Below are 27,065 nucleotides of genomic sequence, written 5' to 3'. Positions count from 1 at the left end.
GAAACGCACGCGGTGGATTTGCCGATCCCGCGGACGGACAAAGTTTAGGCAGGATTACGGATTTGGACCGGACGGGTTCTCCACGCGATCGTGTGTGTTAAGCTCCAACGGGCAAAAGCACATGTGTTCGCGTGGGGAACCCCTCGAGACGTGGGGCTTGTGTTTTTTTATGCGCACGGTGACGTCATGGCTGCACGTGGGGTTGGAATCCGGCAGGAGGGGTATCCCTGCCGGATGGCACCGTCCAAGGAGGGACGAGGTACACGTGCAGCTGCATGACGTCACGGGCAGGTGCAAAGTGCGCGAGCTGTGAGTTGCCGCGCTGGTGCTGCGCATGTGAAAAAAAAAAGAAAAGAAAAAGCAAGCCTCACTTTCGGGTGCACAGGATTCCCGGGCAAGGGGTGGAAGACCGCCTTACTTGGGCACAGGATGGAAACTAGTTAGGGGGAAGGGTTAGCATAGCTAGACCGGCTCGGGTAAGTCCTCATGGGGCCCGTGGAATGGATTAGGTAGAGGGATTTAGATGAGATTTAGGTTGAGGAAATAATTTTTGGGATATTTGGAGACAGAGACAGACAATGAATGTGTAGCGGGGACGTAGCTTAGCGACGTAGTGTTAAAAGGAACGTGCTGTAGTGTAAGGGACGACGTGGGAGCACGAGTTAGAAGGATGGCAGAGTTCAGCGGTGAGTGTGTTGAAGAGTTGTTGGTGAGTGAAGTGGAAGCATGTGCTTGGTGAGTGAGTGAGGCCAGCGGGTCTGTGTGTATGGAGCGAATGGGGAATGCATGGTGCGATGAGTGATTGGGGGGAGAAGTGACTCCCGCCCAGGGGACCCCGGGGTCAGTGTAGAGTGAGTTAGAGGGTTAGTCAAATTGAAAAATGGAGGTCGTTTTGTTGTTGGTGGGAAAGTAGGCTCGAAACCCGTTTGGAGGGGTGCAGGAGCCCTGTTGACGGGCTGGGAGCGTGGCTGCGAAAGGTGAGTATCGCTGAGTGGGTACCCCGGGCACCAAGCTCGTCGGCCGTGGTAGGCCAAGGGCCCATGGGGGGCCGGGATAGCGTAATGGGCACGGGTGCGCCTGCTTGGTGCGGGGGCCCGGGGCGCCATTAGCCGCGTGGGCAGTGTTGTGGGCACGGGTGACCCTCGGAAAAGGGCCTGGGAAGCCAGCCTGCCACGTGTGCATTTCAGGGGAGGTGCCATGGGGGGGCACTCCCCGGTGTTTAGGGAGCTGGTAGGCTCGGAGGCAGTGTAGTGCCCGGGGGTGCCATAGCGGGAGATTCGGCAGAGGGTCGTGCCTGCCAAGGGGAGCCACGCGTCCCAGCCATGAGACCGTGTGAGGGCACGGAGAGAAAATTGGGGGGCGAGGCCCGAAATTGTAAGGACACCAACACAGGCGACGGGAATCTGGGTTGTTAGAACCAATAGTTTAAGCGAGAGGCGCTTGTTGAAAGCCCCGGGGTAGTTTAACAGTTAAATGGTTAGGGTAGATAGGAAGTGTACCCCTCCGCACCATCCATCCCCTCGCTCTTGTTGTGGGCCGCTGGACCCACTTTGGTTTAGATCGCTGAAGTCTGGGGAGGCCATTCTGAGGCTTCGTTGGGCCTCGACACAGGACGCTAGCTCTCCCTTGTTCCCCTCCGGGAAGGGAACGTAGGGGTTGGGAGTAGGCTAGGTGACAGGATAGGTTAGCCGAACAAGGACAGTACAGGGGGTTAGGGGACGATTTATAGTGGGGAAGTAAAAATAAAAAAATAAGTTGGGGCTAAATTGGGGTTTGACAAATTAAGAGAGTGGGTATAGACAGTGACAGGCAAAGGCGATAGGTTGGGAGGGAGACCGTAGAGTAGGTCCGAGCCCGCCTTCCGAGTGGCCAGCACCACCGCACTCCCTCCACCAACCTCCACTGAACGGCGAAGGCTGGCCAGCTTCATCGGCAGCTGTTGTTTTGCTGCAAGGCCTGTGCCGGCTGGATCGGCTGCAGCTGCTGTGCTGCAAGGCCTGTACCGGCCGGATCGTCTGCAGCTGTTTTCTGCAAGGCCTGTGCCGGCCAGTTCATCTGCCGGCTGTGTTTGCCTGCAGCGGCCTTGTTCTGCAGGCGGTGTTTGCCTGATCACCTTTGCCATGACATGCCCACTGCCCCTGTTCACCAGCCCCGTTCAATTTTTGCTTTGCCCCCCCCCCCCTGTTCATTGCCATGTGCGCCAGGATCAGAAAGCAACAGTTTGCAAGTTGCGAGAACTGCCCTGTTGGCAGCTACAACACGGGCCTGCAGTGGCGGCCCGTGCACCGTGTTTGCGTCCATCCATTCATCCATCCATTCGTTGTGTTCATTGCGTGTGCCACTTGAGCTGGCACGGAGACTGCATTTGTGCAGCCCATGCACCGTTGTGGTTCACTGCGTTCAGTTCAAAAGGGAAGGCCTTGGACTGCGTGTGAGCAGCCGGCCACGTTCCCTGTCACCTGCATTGTTTGAGCCAGAGACTGCATGCGAGCAGCCTGGCTCCCTGCTGACTGCTTTCTTTTTGCAGAGTTCATTGATCCTGGGCCATGGTTTAGTGTAAAATTTGTAAGTTAAGGTTAAGATGTACTGTACATATGAGTGCGCCCCCGGCATGTCTGTCTTAGCGCCGGCAATTTTATTTAGGTCGTCCGTGTGAGTGGGTTTGTTTAGGTAGTTACTCAGCCCTCAGGTTATTTATTTTGGGGACACGAATACCATGAATGTCGCACTCAGGGATCCGTAGGTAAAATGTACTAGGGGAAAACTACACATGATGGCACACGAAAATTTGATGACTCGGGACGAGTCTGTAAAAAGGGGAGGGGGTAGTGTTGTGGTTGACGAAATTCGCAAACCACCATTCAGGTCCCGTAGGTGAGATATCTCTGTAAGTATATGTGTAGTTAGCCCAAACCCGTTGTTTAGAGGGAATAAATGTCATTCATTCGGGCTGCGACCCTTTTAGATAGCCGTTTTTCTTTTACTATCTTTATTTTGGACCAACCGCCATTACTACCACCACAACCACCACCAACCACGTCTCAACAGCCATCACACAACAACCATCAACCGCAACGCCGCTTCACAACAACAACGCCAACAGCCACGACCCTTACCGTCACATCTCGCTCTCGCAACCATCGCATCACTGCCATTCCCGCGCCGCTTGTGGGCACCGATCCTGGACTCGTACAGGGCGCGCACCGAGCAGCGGGTGCAAAAACATCAGCCTTTCCGAGAAATCGGATCAAGAATGATTCACGCCCACTTCTGTTCCGTCCTATCAGCGAGCGTGGGGCGATTTGGCCCCGCCTCCAGGCGCGTCGGAGTATAATCGCTATATGCAGATTCGCGGATCAAGAATGATTCACGCCCACTTTTCCTCTGTCCAATGGGGAGCGTGGCTCCGCCCCCGAGCCATTCCTGATCCAAAAATCTGCATATGATTTCTCCTGTCGAACTATAAAGCGCCGAGCGCGGAGCGAATCGAGGCAGTTGGGAAGAGTTGAAGAATCGCGGCAGTTGGGAAGAGTTGAAGAGTTGAGAAGAGGAAAGAGTTGGAGAGTTGTGCCGGCGGCGAAAGCAGTCGAGAGAGTGTCTGTCGGGGTCCGGAGAGGCTGGAGAAGCCAAGAATCTTTGTGGAGGTCTGCGCTCGTGTCAGAGTCGGGGAGCTGCGGAGAGGGGAGGCCGGTAACGCGACCGAGGTCGCAGTGGAGTCGCTCGTCGCGGGACCCAAGCCAGCCAGATATCCTCATTCCCCCGAGTATCAACAACCCCCTCCTGTTTCCCCCCGCGCTGAGATAGTGTGAGAAGGGGGCCCCGTTCCCACCCCATTCCAGGCAGTGCCAGCGAGGCCCGCGGAGTCGGGGCGCCGCCGCCATTTTGCGGCTCATCACCAGACGGGTAGGCTCGACGCGGTCTCGGTCCCAGGCCCGTCTGCCCCCTTGTCGATGAGGGTGGCCCCTTTTTCTTTTGCTTTGAGTATATGTGTTGTCGGCGCCGTCTGTGAAGTAAAACTGTATAAGTGTTGCCGTGTGCTCGGTAGTCGGTAGTAGATCTGCAGTGTGTTTTTCTTTTGCTGCATTTGCTTTTTGTGCAGAATTGTCGTGTTACTTTTACGTTTGCTTTTGGTGCATAATTATTGTAATTGTATATGTGTGCTTTCCATTTGCCGCGGAATAAATGTGCTTTATGTTGAACTGTTTTTCCCGTTTCGCTTCGTCTTTTCTTTTATTGAATCTCCATCTTACTTCACGTAAAGGGTTGGTCGTGGGCTAAATATGCCCAATAATTAATCGAACCGTCGAGGTTGACGATAACACCGCTCGGCTATCCCGATATGGAACGGGTCGCTTAAAGTGGCCCGTGTCCGAAGTCGACCTGCGGCGAGGTGCGATCGCCCGGTCTACCCTCCGTGTGGGTACTTAGGTAGGTCGAATTTGGCGAGCAACCCTATCCCACGCGGGGGGCCGATTGGCACGATCGTGGTGAGGCCGAAAGGCCCACCCGTGACTAGTTCCCGGCGTTAGTCCGAGAGGGTCACGACGAGATTGTCCGTCCGGTGGGCGACGTGCCGCGATTCGAGTTATGTGGCCGCTCGCACGCCGGCGGGCGCGAATCCGCAACAATATGTATATAGCATCATCACCCATCCTATAATAAAATCTGTGATCTGGACACTGGGTCAGCTCAGCCTTCATCAAATCTCAACTTAATCAATCTATGGTCTTGGTAGATCCTCATCAATCCGTGATGCAAAACAAACGTCGTTTTTGAAAGGAAGCGTCATGTACTATTATTTCTTATCATGATTGGCATAAAAATCATGTAAATTTTTATCAACGCCCTGTGACGTCATTTTACACAGCAAGTGTTCAAAGTCTGTGTAATCCAATTTCAATCCTGGGACAATGTCCATGATGTAGGCAAATTAGACAGCAAGAACATAAAGTAAGGAAATAAAACAAATGTTTTCCTGTCCAGTTGTAAACCGCCATCTCTGCTCAACAGGCCGTGCATGTGTCGGCTTTTTTTGTGGGGGGGGGGGGAAATCACTGGTCTCAATTTTTTTTGCAGTCAATTTAATTAAAGTAAAAGTACAAAGGACACCAACGTTAGTGAAGTGGCATTCATGCAGATGGTAACTCAGACAAAATATTAAAGTGTAGCATTTCGTTGTCTTAAAATGGTTTATTTGAACTGCAAAACTCTACCAAGAGCAATGGTTGAGTCATAAAACCAATTAAGTTTATTTCCTCACTTCACTGCGAGATGTCTGGTGTCTCGTCCAAGCTGACCCTCCATAAGTAAAGAGCACCCGCCAGTGAAGGCATCATCACTGCAGCTCCGTAGACGTACCCAGCTGCCATCATTTTCAATGTGTTGGCCAGGCCCAGGCATTTTCAAACTTCTGAAAGTAGATTCCAACTCTGTGGCTGCATCGTCGTCATCCCGATCTTTTCCTCGTGCACCTCGATCTGCCGTCGGCCCGGGACCGTGGATCTGAACGAGCAGATGGCTTGTCCCACCGGCCACAATATCCGTGGCCTCTGTGGCATCTATTTCACCACAGGGTATTTTACGGTCGCTCGGCCTGTCCAAAGCCTCTGGCCTGGTATCAACATAGAGTGGCTGCACTTGCTGGGCACTGAGGTTGTGCCAAGGGCCTGGTTTCTCAATCTGGGTGAAGGTCGGATGGGTTTGGAGATCAGGATAGCATAAAAAAAAAAGTTTCAACAATGCAACACAGACTACACTTGATCTTAGCCAAAAGGCCAAAACAACATCGTGCAAAGAATTGGATTTAAAAAATACATTTTGAACGAATAAAACATGCACATGACTTTTTATTTCTTCAAAATGACAGATCCTATAAAACTAATGTGTTATAGTTACTTTGAAATAAAGACAGTCAAGACGGATTGAATAAAGGGAATGTGCCCAATATTACGATTATAAAAATAGGACCACACGTCCTGAAGCTCACCTGTATCTGAAGTTCAAGCTCACCTCGTTGTTTGGAACAAACTTTGGTACATCACGGGTCATGAAGGTTGTGGTCAAGTTTCATCAAAGTTGTTTGTTGTTTCGGAGAAGAGTGGAATTACCTATTTTAGGGAATCAACCCCCCCCCCCCAGACCCCTTTAATGAGCAGATTTCGATGCGGTGTATAAACCTTTGTTCGGCAGCTTATGGCCAAGTTTCATCAAAATCATGTGTTTGGTTCAAGTGATGATGACTTGAGTGTTTACGGACTGACTGACTCGCTGACTCACTCACTCACCTACGTACAATGCTCGACGGCATAAGCTCACCTGACTAAATAAAGTCAAGGTGAGCTCATAATACTAACTTAACTGAAACCCATGAATTTTTTTTTTAGCCCTCAGAAATATTCGCATGTCACTCCCACCCTATCAAAGACATTTTGGGTGATGTAAGCATCAACCGTGTATGACGAGCGGTTATTAATCTCCGCCATCGAAGATGGACGGAGGTTACTGTTTTCACCCCTGTCTGTTTGTTTGTTTGTTTGTTTGTGAACGGTATTACGGAAAAACTCCTCGACGGATTTCGACAAAACTTGGTGGGGGGATTAGGTATTGTCCATGGATCATGCCATTAGATTTTAGACTTGGTCCAAAGTCCAATATGGCTGCTATGGCGGCCTATTTGAAAAAAATATTTGAATTTTTGTTTTTGCATTTCTACATGTTTTAAGTGATTTCCAACAACAAAAAAAAAAAAAAAATTGTTAGAGAAAAATTTTTCTTTTTGCAATTTTTCAAAAAAAAATCGATTTTATTCGAAAAATATTTGATTTTTTTTTTGCATTTCTACATGTTTTAAGTGATTTCCAACCCCCCCCCAAAAATGTTAGAGAAAAAAAAAACCCAGAATTTTGCACCTTTTTTTTTCAAAAAAATTTCGATTTTATTTTTTTGGCATTTCTACATGCACGTCGATCGAGTTTAGTTTATTCAATCGTGGTTCAGTAGAGTCTGATCCGTTTTGACCAACAATGAATAGGATATCAGGTTCACTTAAGTGACCCAGCAGTATTGACGGCGGAGGTTTTGCACTCCACCGAGTGCTCCCACTCGAGTTTATTGTGCGTTTGGCCAAAATACATTTCATTCATATATAACTAAATACAAAATAAACTAACAACACTGGAACTGAAAATCTGGGTGTATGCCGCAGGATAACTACAAACAGCTGGAACGACAATGGTGACAAAACTATAACCTTGGAGTAGAAAGAGGGTGGCATTGGTTCGGTGAAACAAGCAGATTTTGCCTTTAAAAACACCCACATGAATCACGTCAGGGAAAGTTAAAAAAGTTTTCAAAAATACACACAACAGGGGGAGTGTCGAGTCCAAAACCAAGAGGGCTCCCCAAGGTGAAGAAGCAAAGAAAGGATGGGAAAATGTCAAAATTAAATGAGATTGAGACGATTGATTTGTGACTTTAATTGTTGCAAGTTGATCGAAGTTGGGAACTCACTGTTGGGGAGGCTGTTCCAAGAGAAGCAGTGCAGGGAAGAAAGGAAGAGGCATGGCGATTGGTACGGAGGGAAGGAAGGGTTAACCAGTAGAAGCCAGATGGGTGTTACGGACAGAATGAAGAGGAGGAGGGACAGAAACAAAGTTTGACAGAGCACTCACTCACTGTGGTAGTAGCAGTAGAAGAGATAGAGGAAAAAAATGTTTGATGGTGGACCAAAGGTTGGAGATGGTTAGACAAAATATGATTGTTAATCAGTCGGACAGCTTGAGCTTGGACGTGATCCAGACTACCGATGACTGAAGGAGCAGCACCACCCCGGACATCGGAGCAATGTTCCATCACCGGTCAGACCCGTGATTTGTTGAGGGTGAGAAGCAGTACAGTGGGACAGGGTGAAGAGATTGGAGAGAATAGGAGTTAGTTTGAGAGCACAGTGTTCGAGGACAATCGCAGGAGTGGCATCTGGACCATTGACTTTGATGGTGACAAAGGAAAGCAGGGTCTGGTGAACTTTGCAAGTGGAAAACTTGGTGATAGGCATAAGGGGGTTGGATTTCGGACAATTAGGAGTTGTATTACAGTCATCCAGAGTGGAGTTGGCTACAAACTGAGAGGAAAAGGTGTTGGCTTTGGATTTATGAGAGCTGGAGATGGAGCCACCAAGGTTTTTGGAGAGGAGGAAACGATGACTCGCAGAAGTTGGTGCAGATGCACTAGACCAAAGACAATGAAGGCACCGTTGGATCTCGGCGGTAGTTGTGGGGATGATATGCTTGCAGTTGTTGCGGGAAGCCAACCAGGCCTTAAAGAGGCAGTTTTTCAAGGAGACTAAGATGGGAGAACCACTTTGGGGATGAGGCTTTTCCACATTTGGATTAGTGGGGTATGTGAAGAAACAGATCTACAAGGATTATTTCAGTGATTTGACATGCTGCACTGGAAGGATCAGAGGAGAAACATGAGTCTTGACAGGGGTGGTGTGCAACTGTCAATGGCAAAAAGGAGAAAAAAGAAAATCACCAGGAAACCTACGAGACCACAGAAGGGAGCGTCGGCAGCAGTGCCCTGAAGGAGAAAGGTGGCCAAAGTCAACCGCCTTAGCTAATTATAATAAAGATAACAACTATTGTCGAACATTTGAGGAAAGTTAAAAGAATTCTAAATCCTGTACAAGCATTTAAAACAAAATGGCTGCCAACTTGTTGGTTCCCCAGCATCTCGGGTCATGCATCACAGCCAAACCTACAATACATTAACTTCAATCGCACCTTTCCGCAGGCAGAATAATCGACTGAATATTCAACCTCAAATTTCATATTCCCATGGCAACACTCCCACTTAATGCAGCTTCCGCTTGCTGGAAGCTACAAATAAAAAGAAAAAGAGCACTTTTCGCCTGCAACGGATAACCCTCCACAGGGACCACTTCTCCCCACAAAGCACACCTCTCCATTGAAGTACAGATGTTTTCCATGACCCTGGCAGAATGTAGTTACCAAGGGCAATGTTGAGATGCTGTGTGTGGGGAGGTACTCATTGATGAGGTTCCAGAACCTGAAACGGCAAATCAAAATAAACCAAGAGGGTCATAAAAAAATAAAAAATTCCGTGCATGTATTAAAAGTTAACGATACGTCATTAACATCAAACAAAAAAGGGGAAAAAAATAATCTGCAGATGGCAAGTTTCTGTTGATATTGTAATGGTGGACCATGCGTGGACATGTGGTTAAATCTTTCACCCAAACGATCACCAATTTAGCGATGGATGGACCTCGGAGGCTATATGCTGTCTGCCGGGAAAGCCGAACAGATCTTTATTTCAGTTTCCGACGTACAGAAACTCCAACAAGATCTGTTGCTTACAGCCAGTTCCGTCTAAAGGATGGGGGCCGAACCATAACCCAGAGCAAACAGCTGCATTTAAAACTTTCTAACAAGGACTTTTTTAACCAATTAATAACGGCCGTGTTCTAACCCACGTCGTTCATTACCGTTCCCAAATTGAACCGCAAACCAAGCCGACACACCAGTGTGAAAATCAGGATTTTTAACGGAATGAAGGATTGGGGGGGAGAGAACAAGAACCAAAACACACTGACAACAATAATTTATCCAAAAACAATTTCCCACACCCAAGAGATCACTATGGCTTATGTGAAATATCTTGGGGCCCAATCATTCACATACACCAAAAACAGGGATAGATCACCGGACAGAAATAAGAAATAACTTTGTCCCGACGAGATGCTTGCTCGGGGTAGTGATGGCTGGTGGCGGTGGTCTTGGGTGGGAGAGATGACAGGCTGGATCACGTCTGGGTTTTGGGACAATGCACACGAGTGTTATCAACCGCCCAACGCTCGGACCGTCGTCCTCAAGGTTTATTGTCCATCTTTCTATCCGCCACTCGCTGCACTCCGCAGGACTCAACCCAACTGTCCGTTTCCTCCCCACCCCTCAGCCTTTACTATCTCAGGACCGTGTGTAGCTCATGCATGCTCATTGGCTTGCTGCCCAGCTTCTCGTAGCCTCCAGCACCTTCTGCGTTTTTGAGTGCCTTCAGCAGGTGCATGAGACTAATATTCCTTGCATGGCTCTTACTTTACGCACGAATACAAGGCCCTGCCTTTCGCCGTCATCAGGGGCGGGGGGTGGTGGGGGAGGAAGGGGTTTCTGGCTTGCGGAGCTTGAAATAATTTATTAAAGCCGACAGGCAGATAATGAAGAGAACGATTTGAAGGATTAATCGGGGAGAAATGGTGGAAGGGAGTTACACACATTAAGGCCCTGCCACACCTTGGCGTTTTAGCCAGCGTATGGCAAGGTATCAAAATGTATGTAAAACGCTGGCGTATGCTGAACTATTGATGTTTTTTCCAGTTTTGGACGTATTCATAACGAGTTGGACGTATGCATAACGTATTAGTAATGTACACAGAATGTTTCGATAACATATATCAAAGAATGCTGAGCGTGTTGTCGGCGTTCACAACCTATGCCCAACAATAGTATAACTTATGCATAGCACACGGCAGCGTATCACCGACGATCACGTGGCGTAGCCTATTAAAAGGCTGCAGCTCGATGATTCAAATCATAACCGCACTAGACATCGAAGTGTCAACTGCTGTCACACCTTGACGATTTAGCCAGCGTATGCCGACGTATGAAAAATTTGCCGAATACGCTGGCACACGTCGAATACGTTATGGGTAAGTTTTGTATACGTTAAGAGCACGCTGAAGCACGCTGGCATACGTCGTAGTACGCCGAGTACGTCGACAAATTTTCAGCATGTTGAAAATTTTTCGACGTATGCCAGCGTATGACATGTTCCGCATATGCTGGCCATAAGTTGTAGGCACGTTATGCGATCGTTGACACACGTTACTTGTAAGTTACTTATAAGTCGAAACACGTCGAGGTAATGATTAGCGTCAGTGTTCCAGACTCCCTGGTTTTAAAGATTCCTTAAGTATATTGATGACTTCCGTCATCTGTTTGTGTGTTTGTGTGTGTTTGTTTGTGTGTTTGTTTGTAGGTACGATAACTCGAGAACGGAAGAAGCTACCAATGTCAAATTACACCACGTGATTCAGGAGGGTGATGGCTAGTGCTGATTAGATTAAGGTCACGGTGAGGTCAAACATTCGATTTTTGATGGTTTGGTACAGAATCATCATAGAAACTTCTGGTTTGCGTTGCGACCTTCTCTCGAGACAGCTTTTATTAGACAAGGTCAGAGGTCAAGTTGACGATTTCGTAAGTACCAGTCTATGACTGATTTTTTTTTTCTTTCTTTTCTTCGGCATGACGGTGATGTTGACACTTCGATTTCAAGTGCGGTTATGATTTAAATCGTTGAGCGGCATCCTATTAATTATATTATATTATAACCGCACTAGAAATCGAAGTGTCAACATCACCGTCATGCCGAAGAAAGAAAGAAAAAAAAAACCAAAACAAAAAAACCAGGGAGTCTGGAACACTGACGCTAAACATTACCTCGACGCGTTTCGACTTATGAGTAACTTAAAGTAACGTGTGTCGACGCGTGTCAACGATCGCGTAACGTGCCTACAACTTATGGCCAGCGTATGCGGAACGTGTGAGTCATACGCTGGCATACGTCGAAAAATTTCAAGCATGTTAAAATTTATCGACGAGCTCGGCGTACTACGACGTATGCCAGCGTGCTCTTAACGTATACAAAACTTACCCATAACGTATTCGACGTGTGCCAGCGTTTTAGACAATTTTTTCATACGTTGGCATACACTGGCTAAATCGTCAAGGTGTGACAGGGCCTTTACAGAAGGGAGGAGCCACGTTTATCGGCTTCTGAACGCACTTTGACCAGCCCGGATTTAGGACTGCAGAGGCCCATGGGCAGTTTCGGACTGTGGAGGTCCCTGGATAGCGATTGTCCAGTCATCCTATGACAATAGTTTGCACTCCTCCATGCTAAATACAATTTGGGCTTCTGAGCATAACATAACTTTTATCATTTAGAACACAAATCTACATCATATAACAGTTTTATTGAGCATTTCAGAATACATGCCTGCAGATACAGAAGTAACATACAAACTGAACAAGAGCATGAGCAAACAACTGAGGCAAGAACACTACCCTTTTAGCAGCGTACGTACAGTGATGACAGTATACCACATTGTCAATGAAGTAAAGGAACAGTTGTGTGGATGCCCCCATATTGTGGACGCCCCTGGGAAACTTGCCCAGTCTGCCCTACCCTAAATCCGGTGCTCACTTTGACAAGTCCTATCATTTTACACAGAAACCACACACTTGTGCTCGATGATTATGAATGACATAACTAAGTCCATCTTACTCCCATTACCCCCGTATGCGTTTGATAACAATACATTTCTTCCTGTGACAATACATTTGATAAGTGATGCAAATCTTCTAACCTCAGCTGGTTTTCATGAAAGTCTTCTTTGCCCAAAACTTCGTGGACCCAGCCCGGAGCAAAAATAGCTGTCGAAAGCCCAGCTTCACGGATCATGGCTATTGCCTTGGTGGAGACACAAATACACAAATCTCAGTTTAAAACAAATTGAAGAAAAACTTCCTTATTTAGCAGATGTCGTCATCAACCTTATATTTATTTTGGAGAACTACAAAAATAAAGCAACAATCATAATCCTGCATTCATTTACCACATGTGTAGACCATCCTCCACCACCAGGACAATTCCGTCCAAATACATCAACCCCAACATAGACATCGTTCCACCGATCACCAGCAAGCTCACGGGTACGCCGAAGTCCCTCACGGGTCCAGTTGTAGTTCACAAAGAAGCCGTCGCAAGATTCCAGAAACACCCTAAGTTTTCACAAGTGGATGAGATTTGGATAATTCTCTCAGTCTTTACGACACTCCAAAACAAAAGTTTCAAACAGGCATAAATGTACATATAGCGTAAAGCATACCCAAGGAAACACACTTGTATCCTAAATCACCTTCATATTCCAAAGGTGGTTCAATAGCACTCTTCCCTCAAGGGAAAGAAAAGCAGGTCGTGCAAGGCCATCCCTTCCTGCAATACTCTGTACTCCCATTAAAACTTCCAAACCCTCTCAAGTTACTGAGTTTCCTCCTCTCCACTCTTCTCATTATCTCCTCCATTGAAGGTGAAAGGAAGTTATGTTTACACCCGTCTGTCTGTTTGTTTGTGTGAAGGATATCTCATAAAGTTGTGGACTGATTCGTACGAAACTTGGCGGACACTTTGGGCGTGCGACAAGGAAGAATTGATACAATTTTGGTGAAGATCTGAATCTGGATCCGGATACAAGCTTTATTTAATTTTTTTAAAAAGTGATTCTTCACCATTGAGAGATAGGGATAAAAACGATATATTTATTGGGCCTGATATGTTCGATTGGATCAGGCATTGCATGGCGGAGGTATGCGCTCGATCGAGTGCCATCCTAGTTTGCATATTGTGTTCATCATTTTGCTTCTTGTGTCCAACTGTTGACCCACTCACTGCCCCAATGTCAATTCATACTCTCTGTCACATCACTCTTCCATGAGCCTCAATTTTGTAATCAATTAAAAACAACTTTTTCACCCACACGACTCAAAGTAAACTAGAGTAATTTGACTGCGCGCAGTCGACGGGTATGCCTCCGCTCTCCCGCACAAACGCTTGAGTATTGACATATTTGACCCTTGACCTTTATCATATCTGGCCCAAAACCTAATCAGTTAATTGCCCTGTCTAACTTTACCTTTGTACCAAGTTTGATGAAATTCTGTCCAATATTTCTTGAGTTAGGGCGTAAACAGTAAAATTTCAGTTTGACCTTGACCTTTGACCCTTGACCTTTATCACATCTGGCCCAAAATCTAATCACTTAATTGCCCCGTCGTACTTTACCTTTTTCCAAGTTTGATGAAATTCTACAATTTGCTTCTTGAGTTATCGCGTAAACGAAAATCCGGACGAACGCATGGACGGACGGACAACCCGGAAACAATGCCTCTGGCACCCTTGGTGCGGAGGCATAAAAAAAAAAAAGAGACAAATAAATAATTAAATAAATATTAACCCATTTTTTTTGGTTGGCAGACCAGTGTGATAAACGTCAGGTTATCGTCACACCAGAAAAAAAATTTTTTTCGAGGTTAACCAACAATAGGGTATTTGTGTTGAAGTAAATCAGTCTGCCACTCAGGAAAATATTTAACATGAAGCCCGTGGTAAAAATAATAAAAATAAACATAAAAAGGGAACCTTTTAATTCTTGCGCTGGTTGAAAGATAAAAATAGGAAGTGATATATTTCTTAACAGGAAAGAAAAAAAATTTGGGAGTGATTGAGGCAGCGGTTGGTTGTCTATACACTGCCTGGGTTCAATTTTTGATGATTGAATTATTTTTTATATAATTTTCATGGAGGTTTGGGTTAATTTGAAGCAATTTTTTTCTGCATATTTTTTTCTCCCAGGAGCGTTTCTGTTTTTCAGACAGATAGCATATTATATACTGCGTATATATACACGAGCAGGTACACTGCAGGAAACTTGGGGGCAGAGACATGTACGACATCTGGACATCTTGAATTGGATACTGCACAGAATTTTCCAAAATAGGTACTGCACTTGCTTGCAATTCATCAGATCCAGAAATTATGTAATGTGCACAATTTATTTAGTAGTGGTTTTCCTTGGAGGCGGATAGGTTGATCCTCAGAGATTATAACGCACGCGGGAGGGGTGGGGCGGACTGGTGGGAGGGGTGGGGCGGACTGGTGGGAGGGGTGGGGCGGACTGGTGGGAGGGGTGGGGCGGACTGGTGGGAGGGGTGGGGCGGACTGGTGGGAGGGGTGGGGCGGACTGGTGGGAGGGGTGGGGCGGACTGGTGGGAGGGGTGGGGCGGACTGGTGGGAGGGGTGGGGTGGACTGGCGGGAGGGGTGGGGTGGACTGGCGGAGCAACGGAGGCACAGATGGATGCATGGTGTGGGGGGGAGGGGGTTTATACTCAAACCACATGACAAATACATGGAAACAGCAACTTGAAATAACCATGGAATTTAGTGAAAACAGATAAATATATACAAGGAACAACAACACAGATATAATAATGATCGTGAGATAAACTAAACCAAAAGTCAAGGCGCCTCTACACACAGGCTTAACTACAGGCAAAGGGAAACTAAATAAAGAAAATCCTTCCTTTATTCTGGCACTGAGCTTGGTCCAGAGATGGTATTTGTGGAACTTGGAATCGAAGTGCATCGTCGTGCATGTGTAGACACACCCAAATATGGGGCGAAGCCACTCTCTCGCAGCAAGAAAACGTATGTCAGGCAATTTGTGAGCAGCATTCAACACCAAGGCTCACCGACCGTCGTGCAGCTTATCACGCTTGCCAATAAGTGGCACTCTGCAGAATGGTGCCGTCCCCTTTGGTGACGTACAGGAGGCTTCAAGGTCCATCCCAGACGACCAGCCAAGAGTCGATGGCCAGCGTCTTGCTCAGTACGTGAGCCAATTTGCCTCAGCACGAACAGGAGAATCGCACAGTCTTCTTCATGCGTCGAAGGAAAGCCATTTCGTCGTGCTGAGAGGGGAGCAAAGTGAGATCCTCAGTCCTAGCCCCGTTCCTACCACGACTATAGCTGCCTCTCTCACACCGACCTCGTGCCTTCGCTCCCAATCTCTCCTGACGTCACACCGAACAACCGTTCCAACCCCGGGGCGTGGCTTGCTCACACAAAACCCGGGAGACGGGGGCCTCTGCCTGCTCGGCACGCCTGTAAATGCAAAAACTGAGGAATAGGTCACAGGGGGGCAATCACATAATGGGGGAACTTATCCTTAATCCCTATCTAATTAACACCGCTCCACCACCCCCCCCCCCCCCCCGTGTGGTGACACGTAACACTTAAGCTCACAGACTCCCGAATAAATTTACATCGAGATGTCTCCTACACGTCCATGGACCAAACAACTCTTTCAAATCCTAACTTTCCAATGAAATTCCTCTATCTACCCTCACAACTGTAACGATATATAAAGCTATTTCTAAACACTGACTGCTTGACTCATATTAAAGATCAGTACCTTCCGGGTGACAGAGAAAGTTGAAATTTTGTGTGCCGATGGACATCAGCGCCGATACACCGGGGAAAAAAAAATCACAGAAGCATCAGACAACATCCATAAATGAAAAAAAAAAAAAATCAAATGCAGAAGAGCGACCCAAGACAATGGGGAAGCATGGCTTGTTATTTCTCACAATGTGTTTACATACCCGAGTGTGTGTATATATATATATATATACATATACATATACATATACATACATACATACACACATACATATAACACAGGGATAATGGATCAGTGCCAACATACACAGAGTGAGTGAGAGAGAGGAATGATTCAGTGTGAACATCTGAATATTTTCAACATGAGCGCAAATCAGGAAGTGAAGGTTAACACGGGCGGAAATGGGACGAAATGTTTTTTGCTGATTGTTTCAATCCCTCATGTTTGGGAGCTATAATTTGTGACAAATGATGAAATATAAAACGTCAAACACATGCAGTTATATATTCACATTTTAAGGCGCTGTCACACCTTGACGTTTTAGCCAGCAATGGCAACGTATAAAAATGCATGTAAAACATTGGCGTACGCTGAAGTTTTGAGGTTTTCTTTAAAGTTTTGGTCGTATGCATAACGTATTAGTAACGGGCACAGAACGTTTCGTTGTGTTATAGATAACTTATACCAACGAATGCTTAGCCTGTTGTAGGCGTTCACAACCTATGCCCAACGATAGTTTAACTTAGACATACCGCGCTGCACGTATCGCCGATGAACTCGTGGCGTAGCCTGTTAAAAACCTGTCGCTCGCCGATTTAAATCATAACCGCCTGAAAATTGGAAGTGTCAACATCACAGTCACACCTTGACGATTTAGCCAGCGTATGCCGACCGATGAAAAATGTGTGTAAAACGCTGGCACACGTCGAATACGGTGTAGGTAAGTTGTGTATACGTTAGGAGCATGCTGAAAAACGTGGAAGTAGGCTGTCATATTCCGTGGTACGTCTAGTACTTCGTGAAATTTCAAGCATGTTGAAAATTTTACGACGTACTCAATGTATGGCTCACAAGTTCCGCATACGCTGGCATAAGTTCTCGGCACGCTCCGGGATCGTTTACACACGTCGGACACACGTTACTTGTAAGTTACTCATAAGTCGAAACACGTCGAGGTAATGTTTAGCATACCCGAAACTTGTTGCTAACCTATGAGTAATGTGCTTTGAACCTATGAATAGCGTGCTTTGAACCTATGTGTAATGTATCTCAAACACACACTGTCATATGTAGACGAATTTGATTGACGTCTTCCGGACGACCACAGAACTTACTGAACGTGTTTCTAACTTACAGCTACCATATAATGGCGTATTGGCAGCGTTTAGGGGAATTGGTACATACAAATGGGCTTCACAAGAGGAACCCGTCAGTGTTCCAGACTCCATGTTGAGTAGATGTCAATGTCAGTCGTATCAGTAGTAGTAGTAGTAGTATTGGTAGTAGTAGTATGTCCATGTCAGTAGTAGTAGGTGAGCGTGATGGGGAGGGTGTGGGTGATGATGGATCCTTGTTGCGTCCACGAATAGGAGACTACTTTGCACCATTGTTCGATGTTCTTTTCGGCTAATTTTTTTTTCTCATTCCCACGATGAACTATTTTTATATTTCAGTTTTAAAAGTATTCAAAACGACTTGGACAAATGCATAATGTACTAGTAATGAACACAGAATGCTTCGATAACTTATACATAAGTTATACCAACGATCGATTAGCGTGTTTTAGGCGTCCACAACCTATGCCCAACGATAGTCTCACGTATGCATAGCGTGGCAGCGTATCGTCGACGATTACGTAAGGTTTTCGATTCATCGGCTGCAACTTCACTTTTAATAAATGCCTGTCACTCGCCTATTGTTTTTGGACGCTGGTGCTCGGCAATTGAAATCGTTTCCATTGAACGAGTTAAATCGCTTCCACTGGACTATTGAAATGATTTAATAATAATAATGCTTGGTTATCCTTGGACCCACTCTGGCAAGCAGCTCATCGAACATCGCTGGGGGCATTCGCAGGAAGTTGATGAAGGATGTATGGTCCTCGTTCCAGAGTTCCACCATGAGCTGGTCATATATGCCGTAATGGCGTCACCTCCCGATCCATGGTCTGACCCAGTTCCTTCTCCTCCATTCACGTCTTCTTCTCCCGGCTCTATTAGGAAGCAACTGGTGCAGTGTCAACTCGATGAGGTCATGTTGATGTTCGAGGACAGGTAGGTATTGTCGGCTCAGCGTTGCCGTATCCTCCATCTCTCGGAATGACATGGACATGTCAGGTCAGGTCAGGTATGGGTGCATGTGCCAGAACACCGCGTCGCTGCGTCCACTTTCCGCCGGTACTCCATGGGCCTCCGTCTGCCCTCCCCCCAGGCAGATGCCAGGCCCATCCCCATCTCCTTGAGATGCTGGTCAACCTGCTGCAACCACGAGGCACGCGGTTGGCCCATTGGCCTCCTCCATTCACGAGACTCCCTCGCTGAGAGAATCTGGTGAGCAGGATCAGCGTCAGGAAAACGAGCCACATGTCCATACAGCCGCAATTGACGTTCACGGATCATGCAGGTAACAAATCTCATCCGAGTCTCTATCAGTAACCGCTTGTTGGACACAAAATCCGACCAGCGATAGCCAAGGATTCTCCGAAAAGACCTGGTACCAAAGGAATTAAGTCTCCGTCTCAGATCCTTGGTCAGAGTCCAAGTCTCGCATCCATAGAGCAAGACGGGAAGCACCAAGGACCTGAAGACTCGGACTTTCGTCCTCCCGCACAGGTACCGGCAGCGCCACACCCCATCATCCAGTAAATCCATGACTCCCCACGTCCGACCCAGACGTCTATTGACCTCTGACTCACAGCCAGCAGAGACATGAATCTCTCCACGACCTCAACATCCTCACCACAAACAGACACAGACAGGACAGCAGCATCCAAGATGTCATTGAAAGACTGGATCTTAGTTTTGACCCAAGAAACCCGTAATCCCAGCGGCTCCGACTCCTCATTCAGCACCTCGAGGGCCCCCAAAAGGATATCTAACGTCTCCACAAAGATGACTGCATCATCTGCGAAATCAAGGTCCGAGATCTTGACATTCCCAAACGATGCACCGCAGCTTGATCTCTCCGACATCCTCCCTAAAATCCAGTCCATAGAAGTGCTGAAAAGTGTGGGGGCCAGTACACACCCCTGACAAACTCCAGTAACAACTGGAAATAAGTCAGAGATGGTACCACCACACTTCACAGCACTCTCAGTACCAGAGTAGAGTTCAGACATCAGATCGGTCAGTTTTGGTGGCACCCCACGAAGACCAAGAATCCTCCAGAGGGCATCAAGATTCACTGAATCGAACGCTTTACAGAGATCAACATAGGCTGCAAGCAGCCCCTGCTGAAACTCTCGCCTGCGTTCGGTGAGGACACGAAGAGCAAGGACACGGTCAATCGTTGACCTCTTTGGTGTGAAGCCTGACTGCTCTGGACGCTGGTGCTCAAGCAGATGGTGGCGAACCCTCTCAAGAATTATCCGAGCAAAGACCTTGCCCGGCACTGAGAGCAGCGTCACCCCTCAGTATTTGTTGCAGTCTTGGCGATCACCCTTCCCTTTCCAAAGAGGGACAACAAGGCCACTCTTCCAATCAGATGGGGTGATGCCTGTGTTCCAGGCAGAGCACAAAACTGCATGCAACGACACGAGTGCAGCATTTCCACCAGCCTTGAGAAGTTGAGCATGGATGCCACAGATCCCTGGAGCTTTATTCCATTTCAACTGGTTCACCGCAGCTCGTGTTTCCACAAGCGAAGGTGGACCACATTTGATTGGAGCGTCAGCAACAGGGATTGTAATACCCTTGACGTCCAACTCGACAGCTGGGGGATCAGCCTGGTACAACCGCTCAAAGTAACCGGCCCAGCGGGCCTTCACTTCAGACTCCTCTGTCAAGAGCCTACCACTCTCTGCTCGAACTGCAGTGCTCCGAGGGATGGGCTTGGATGAACGCAATGCGTGAATTCCCCATGTAAGCGGGACGAGAATCACCTGTCCACAGGTGATGCTCTACCCCTCACAGATTTCTCGCACATAGGCCTCCTTGTTCACCCTTAGTGCACGTACAGTTTTATGCCTCAGCTCCTTGAACAGCTCAGCTCTGCCATTCAGCCTCGCCCTGCGACTCTGGTCAATGGTATCCAGTGTCCCTTGAGAGACAAAATTCTTCTTTGCCCTGCGGTGAGTTCCAAGACATCCACCGGCAACATCAAGGACAGTGGTCTTAAAGGTACTCCATAACTCTTCAGGACCCCCCAAAGCACCCAGACACCCAAAATGTCCACTCGGCCTGTTTGTAAACTCCTCAGCTACTCTCTCATCCTTGAGCTTGCCAACATCCAGCCTCGGCTGGGATGGTACCATTCTCCAGGATTTAAGGTGCAGCTTTAGAGTTGCTACAACAAGCCGGTGGTCAGTATTGAGGAACTGAGCACTCCGGTAGACCCTGCCGTTCTGGATCATCCTCCAGCGACCGTCAATGAGGACATGGTCAATCTCCTTTGCCACACCGTCAGCGTTGGAATACCAAGTCCAGCGATGAGCTTGTGGGCGCTGAAACCATGAACCAGCCACCCTAAGTCCATGACTTCTTGCAAAGTCAAGGAACTTAGTGCTATTCTGGTTCATAGTTCCTGACCCATGGGGACCAACACACACCTCATAACCGTCCCTATCAGTTCCAGTCGATGCATTGAAATCCCCCAAGACTAGAAGTGTATCTCGTCTGGGGCACTGATCAACCACAGACTCGAGTGTGGCGTAGAATGTGTCCTTCATGGTGAGGTCACTCGCCTCAGTCGGAGCATGTCCAGAGACCAGGGAAATGACACCTATGGAGTGACGAATCCTTTGTCTCATAATACGCTCGTTGATTGGTGTTACCTCAATTATCATTGGGGTCAGCTTATTGGACACAGCTACAGCAACTCCTTGAGTATGGTAACCATCAGAGCGACCAGACCAATAGTAGGTGTAACCACCCACCATTATCTCGCCGCAATCTGGTCTCCGAACCTCAGAGAGAGCTGCAATACCGATGTCCAAACGCTTGAGCTCAGATGAGAACAGAGACAGGTGATCATCCTCTCTTAGGAATAGGACATTCCGGGCACCCACCTGAAGGGACCGCCTCAGGTTAACCCAAGGACACCGCCGTCTGGTGGACGACACCTCAGCACCACTCCGACACACACTCCCGCAATCTGACCCAGGGATGTTACCCCATGGTTTCCCTCCTGGTGAGTACATGTCATGGACATGTACTCACCACGAAGTCAAAAAAAAGAAAAAGTTCCTCCTGCGAAGCCCCTTTTTATATACCAATTCCCCTAATCGCTGCTAATACGCCATTATACGGTATCTGTAAGTTAGAAACGCGTTCAGTAAGTTCCGTGGTTGTCCTGAAGACGTCAAATACGTCTACATACGTATTTGTGCGTAGGACATGCTTTACAAATAATTCCCAAGCACATTACTCATCGGTTATAAATAAGTCACGGGTACCCTAAACATTACTTTGACGTGTTTCGACGTATGCGAAACTTTCAAGTAACGTGTTGCGAAGTGTGAACAACGTTCGTGTAGCGTGCTTACAACACGTTACTCATAGATTAGAAATAGGTTTCGGGTACGCTAAACATTACCTCGATGTGTTTTGACTTATGAGTAACTTACAAGTAACGTGTGTCAACGATCACATAACGTGCCTACAACTTATTGCCAGCGTAGCGGAACGTGTGAGTCATACGCCAGCATACGTCGTAAAATTTCAAGCATGCAAAAATTTGAGGACAACCCAAAAGTACAACATTTAAAGCCAGCGTACTACGACTTATGGCAGTGTTTTTCAGCGTGCTCTTAACGTATACATAACGTACCCATAACGTATTCAATGTGTGCCAGCGTTTTAGACAAATTTTTCATAAATCGGCATATGCTGGCTAAATCGTCAAGGTGTGACGGCGGCTTTAAAGTAGGTTGTCACGCTGCTCGTCAGCCTTGCGCATTTACTCCAATGATAATCTTCACCAAGCGAAGAGGCAGGCGAACGGTTAATGCGACGCTGTGATTGGTTATCGATGGCTGGTGATGTCATTCTGCAAAGTTTGATTTGTCTCTCTCCATGAAAGAGATTGTGACGATATTAAATAATAGCACCGCAAGATGTTGCTTCAACCTCGAGCTAACGAAACTGACATGTACCGAGTCCTTGCGTATGGAGTTTCACACTCTCCCCCCTCTGACTTTTTCCCGTTGCACTCTCCCCAAAATGCCCAGGTGCAACCATGCAGGTGTATATTTGCAGGTGCACAGCCAAAAATGTAGTCACTAGCTTAAAGCCCTGTTCTATGTACAGAGAGCTCCAAAAGGCATTACCATGGATCACCACCACAAAGGAGCAAGACGCAGCGATCACGTGGACCTTTAAAAGTTCACATTAATGGCAGTCTCGACAGCACGGTTTCTGCCTTAATGGTTTCATAAATAGGACAAAATGGTTAATATGAAACTTGCGAAACAACAAAAAGACTGTTCACTTACAGACGAAGGACAATGAGGATGCAAGAGCGCCAAAAACATAAAAGTAATTATTGGAAGAGATCGAAAGAAGCAAACATTGGGAGAAGGAGGACTGACAAAGTCACACGAATCGTAATATCAAAAGATCCTGATACTTGGTCTTACTTGTTCTCTTGGTTTAATTCATTCTGCCAGTTCAGCTTTCCTCCACGCAGCACACTGTCATACCATATAACCTGGGCTTGTGGCAATGCGGCATGTACCCTCTCCGTAAGGTAACGCACAAACTCCACCAGGTTAACCATCAGCTCCACCTGGACAAAGATACGTTAAACATTCAGGTATTTCCCTCTCCCCACCATGAGGAATATTCACATTTATGGCTCTATGATGATAAAGTAGGCCATTTACAAACTCAGACAGAACTAGAAGGGCACTCGGTAGAGAGCATACCTCCGCCACGCAATGCCTGATCCACGAGAACATATCGGGCCCAATACATTTTTGAAATATCGTGCTATATATCGTTTTTAGCCCGATCTCTCAATGGTGAAGAATCACTTTAAAAACCAAATAATTCTCATATCCGGATCAGGATCAGGATCTTCACCAAAATCGAATCAGTTCGTCCTTGTCACACACCCAACCTGTCCACCAAGTTTTATCCGAATCGTCCATAACTTTTTGAGATATCGTGCTATATATTACGAGTGGCAGTCAATAAGTGACCTCGAAATGGCGATACAAATTTGAGATTATAATGTGTGTAGTTGGAGATGACAAATGTTATATCTGTGGGTAAGAGTCACGTTTTGCCTGTTTTAGATCTCGCAAAATTGAGCGTATGACGTCAGTCGAGCAGTTCCAAGATGGCGGCTCCCTTAGAAGCATGCACCAGGGAGGAGCAACGTTCTGTCATCCGTTTCTTGGGAAGTGAGGGTGTGAATCCCAGTGAAATCCATCGCAGAATGAAAATGCAATTTGGCGACGCGTGTTTATCACTGCAGCAGGTGTACGACTCGGACAGGAAGTTTAAAAGTGGAGTTCTTTCAGTTTGGGTGCGAGTTGTCAGGCACCCACCTTGCAGACATTTTGCGGAACCCCAGCATGTTGTGAATGATATGGTGTGCTGAACCATGGTTCATGTTCAATTCAGAGACCACTTCATCAAGCATAATGTGACGGTTTTCCCTTAGCACGCGCTCAACTCCTGCAACCATTTCTGGTGTGTCGGCTGTGTGAGGCCGGCTCGAGCGAGCAGCATCTGCTACACTGGACACTCCACTTTTAAACTTGCTGTCCCAGTCGTACACCTGCTGCAGTGATAAACATGCATCACCATATTGCATTTTCATTCTGTGATGGATTTCAATGGGATCTACACCCTCACTTCCCAAGAAACGGATGACAGAACGTTGCTCCTCCCTGGTGCATGCTTCTAAGGGAGCCGCCATCTTGGAACTGCTCTACTGACGTCATACGCTCAATTTTGCGAGATCTAAAACAGGCAAAATATGACTCTTACCCATACATGTAACATGTGTTATCTTTGACGACACACATTACATTCTCAAATTTATATCACCATTTTAAGGTTACGTATTGACTGCCCCCTCACAGTTTAGACCCATCTCGGTGAAGAATCACTTAAAAAATTATTTTACTCGGATCCGGATCTTGACCAAAATTGAATCAATTATTCCTTATCACACACCCAGCGGGTCCACCAAGTTTCCTCCAAATCTGTCCACAACTTTTTGAGATCTCGTGCTATATATTAGTTTTTGGCCTCATTTCTCAATGGTGAAGAATTACTGAAAAAGTTCTTGTAGTCTGATCCGGATCTGGATCTTTACCAAAATCTTATCAGTTTGTCCATGTCACACACTCAACCTGCCCATCAAATTTCATTCGCATCTGTTCACAACTGTTTGAGATATCCTGCACACAGACAGACAAACAGACAGACAGACAGGGGTGAAAACATAACCTCCTTCACCTTTGGTGGCGGAGGTAAAAATAAGTCATGTGGAACACATGAGAGATCTAAACAGGTAGAAAACCATCCACCCAACTTGAGGATTTTTCAAAAATTGATACGTACTTATGACAAATGTCCAATCCTCCCCCCCCCCTTTCGACTCTAATTCCCTCGCCCTCCAATACCCCCCCCACCACCAAACCTCCTCCTTCTCCGACCACTCTTTATCCTCCCCCTCCCGGCCTCTCCTTCCAGTTCCGTCATGTTACGCTGCTCACCGGCACATCATTTTCAATATTCAGGAACCAGCCATCGAATCCGTATACTGTGGCAATGAGTACCAACTGTTCTGCTGCTTTGCATAACATTTCCTTCGTGGCGAGCATCTCTCGGCAAAACTGCTGCCCGCCCTTTGACTCTGTGATGAATGTACCTGCAAAATACAGTACAGCCAGAATTCCTACAATTATGTCGGTTGTCATGTTTGCCCATCCAATATGCCGATGGACCCAAACAAAAAAAAATCCTTGACAAAAGCAACCTTGAACAAGAAGCATCAGACCCAAGCTTTTGTATTTATGACAAAAGCATATGACAATGCATGTGGAAAATAAATTTTAAAAAACGAAGAAAAAGACAATCTCGTGATTCTTCACAATATCAGACTAAGCGGGCTGTGCTCGTGTCATTTTGGATCGACGTACCGAGCACAGAAACGCCATGCCGGTGAGCTGCGTTGATCCAGCCAGGGGGAGGTATGCTGACCAAATGGTGACTAAAGTATATGAACAGGTCAAGCTGCTGCCAGTGGTAAAATGTGTATGGGTCGTTCGTCGAAACACCCTGCACAAACCTGCGCTGAGAAAAAAAAAAAAAAAGAGGACAATGGCAGCAATCAACAAGTTGCTTTTGAGACACGTAGAAATCTCAGCGACGAAACCATGTATAAAGTTGGGAAATGAGTGTTCGGTCACGTGATGCCATGAATACTGTGTTGGAACAAATAAGCAAAGGAAATATTTATTTTCAGATGAAATCACAACAGCAATATAAGCAACTGTCATGGTCTCAAAGCACTGAGCACGATGGTGAAGATGAGGGTAAGAGAAGAGGACTTGCGCACCTATCCTCCTGGTATCCCCCTTTCATGTCATGGCACAGCAATGTTCGCGGACCAGCACGACTTAGCTCAGGTAGCCGGGAGGCTTTTGGAATAAAGGCCCTCAACAATGGGTCCACATCACCTTGCCGCCAGTCAAGCAGTGCCGTTAAGGAATGTAATGGACCTGCTACAGGCTCAGGTTGCCACTCTGAGAGATAAGAAAAATGACAAGGGTGAAACAATCATACGACAGGAGAGTGTAGATAACTTGGAGTGTGTGAGTGTGCGTGTTTGAATTGTATGCACTCATAAACCACTAGTGGAATGAGTTGAAATTTGGTGGTTGTACTTGGGGGGGGGGGGGGGAGGGAAGGGGGTGGGGTGTGCTCGGGAAGGATTTTCGGCATACAAAAACATGAGGTCACAGGGGTTCGGAAAGGGGGCGACGCAAATTCTCCATGCAAATGTATGCATATCATGTGGAGAGTGTATTACAAGTCTCAGCAGTTTAGCGTATTGTAATTATACGAGTATAAAAGCCCGTCAAAAGTGACCGGTTGGAATTGTTTCATTTGAAATATTCTCGGAGACTGGAAGATATAATGTTTCGCAGCAAGAAGCGTAATTTTAAAACACAACATCCGTACAAATGTGACACCAATATATTTACCTTCGCAAACTTCGTTTGACCAAGGTTTTGTATTGACCCCTGTGTATTTATTTATTGGTAAATATGTGTGCGGACAACATTGCGCAAAAACTGCTGGACCGATTTGCATGAAGTTTTCAGAGATGATGTGCAGTTACGCAAGGACGCCAGGCGAGGCTTTTGGGAGCGATCGGATCAAAGGTCAAGGTCAAGGTCACAAAAAGGTCAAAATCGTTTTTTTGCGATTAAAGTGTCAATTTTGTTCCGATTTACATCAAATTAAGTCCAAAATGTTCAGTATTCAAATCCCGATCCACTGATATAGCGTATGGTATAGTGTTTGCAACCCTAGTTAGTCTGTGGAAGTCAAAGGTCAAGGGGGTCACCAAAATGGAGTTTTTGATTGGGAAGCATTGTGGACAACATTACACAAAAACCACTTCGCAGATTGTCATGAAATTTTGTGGATGCGTTTGGCATCACGAGAGGACAAATCGATTAGATTTTGGGAGCGATCGGATCAAAGGTTAAGGTCAAGGTCACAAAAAGGTCCAAATCGTTTTTTCGCGATTAAATTGTCAATTTTGTTTTGATTTACAGCAAAT

The 27,065-nt window shown here is 46.6% G+C and overlaps 2 protein-coding genes across 4 annotated transcripts in view; both read right to left on the bottom strand.

Annotated features, from left to right (window-relative positions):
• ENGASE (endo-beta-N-acetylglucosaminidase) overlaps positions 1–27,065 on the bottom strand; it is a 39,053-nt gene that overhangs the window by 8,390 nt on the left and 3,598 nt on the right. For all 3 annotated transcript variants that reach the window (XM_085856209.1, XM_085856208.1, XM_085856207.1), the window contains 8 exons: positions 25,833–26,019; positions 25,414–25,562; positions 24,988–25,142; positions 22,894–23,042; positions 12,698–12,863; positions 12,449–12,552; positions 8,958–9,066; positions 5,261–5,679 (listed from right to left, as the gene is read on the bottom strand). In XM_085856209.1, coding sequence (XP_085712335.1) covers positions 5,261–5,679; positions 8,958–9,066; positions 12,449–12,552; positions 12,698–12,863; positions 22,894–23,042; positions 24,988–25,142; positions 25,414–25,562; positions 25,833–26,019 — 1,438 coding nt within the window. The remainder of the gene's footprint in view (positions 1–5,260; positions 5,680–8,957; positions 9,067–12,448; positions 12,553–12,697; positions 12,864–22,893; positions 23,043–24,987; positions 25,143–25,413; positions 25,563–25,832; positions 26,020–27,065) is intronic.
• On the bottom strand, positions 12,870–22,887 carry LOC147012287 (protein CFDP2-like). The gene is made up of 2 exons (XM_085856211.1): positions 15,687–22,887; positions 12,870–15,609 (listed from the first exon to the last, which is right to left on the bottom strand). Exon 1 carries the CDS (start codon positions 21,454–21,456, stop codon positions 20,218–20,220), a length of 1,239 nt encoding a protein of 412 aa, XP_085712337.1. The 5' UTR covers positions 21,457–22,887; the 3' UTR covers positions 12,870–15,609; positions 15,687–20,217.

Source organism: Eptatretus burgeri, chromosome 15 (genome assembly GCF_056783735.1).
Source record: "Eptatretus burgeri isolate ZD-2024b chromosome 15, Ebu_testis_v1, whole genome shotgun sequence".
Classification (NCBI taxonomy): Eukaryota; Metazoa; Chordata; class Myxini; order Myxiniformes; family Myxinidae; genus Eptatretus; species Eptatretus burgeri.
This window is presented reverse-complemented; position numbering and strand designations above follow the sequence as displayed.

Excerpts from the sequence above, each read along its gene's own strand:
- LOC147012287 (XM_085856211.1), bottom strand. The coding sequence starts at position 21,456 with ATGTACTCACCAGGAGGGAAACCATGGGGTAACATCCCTGGGTCAGAT.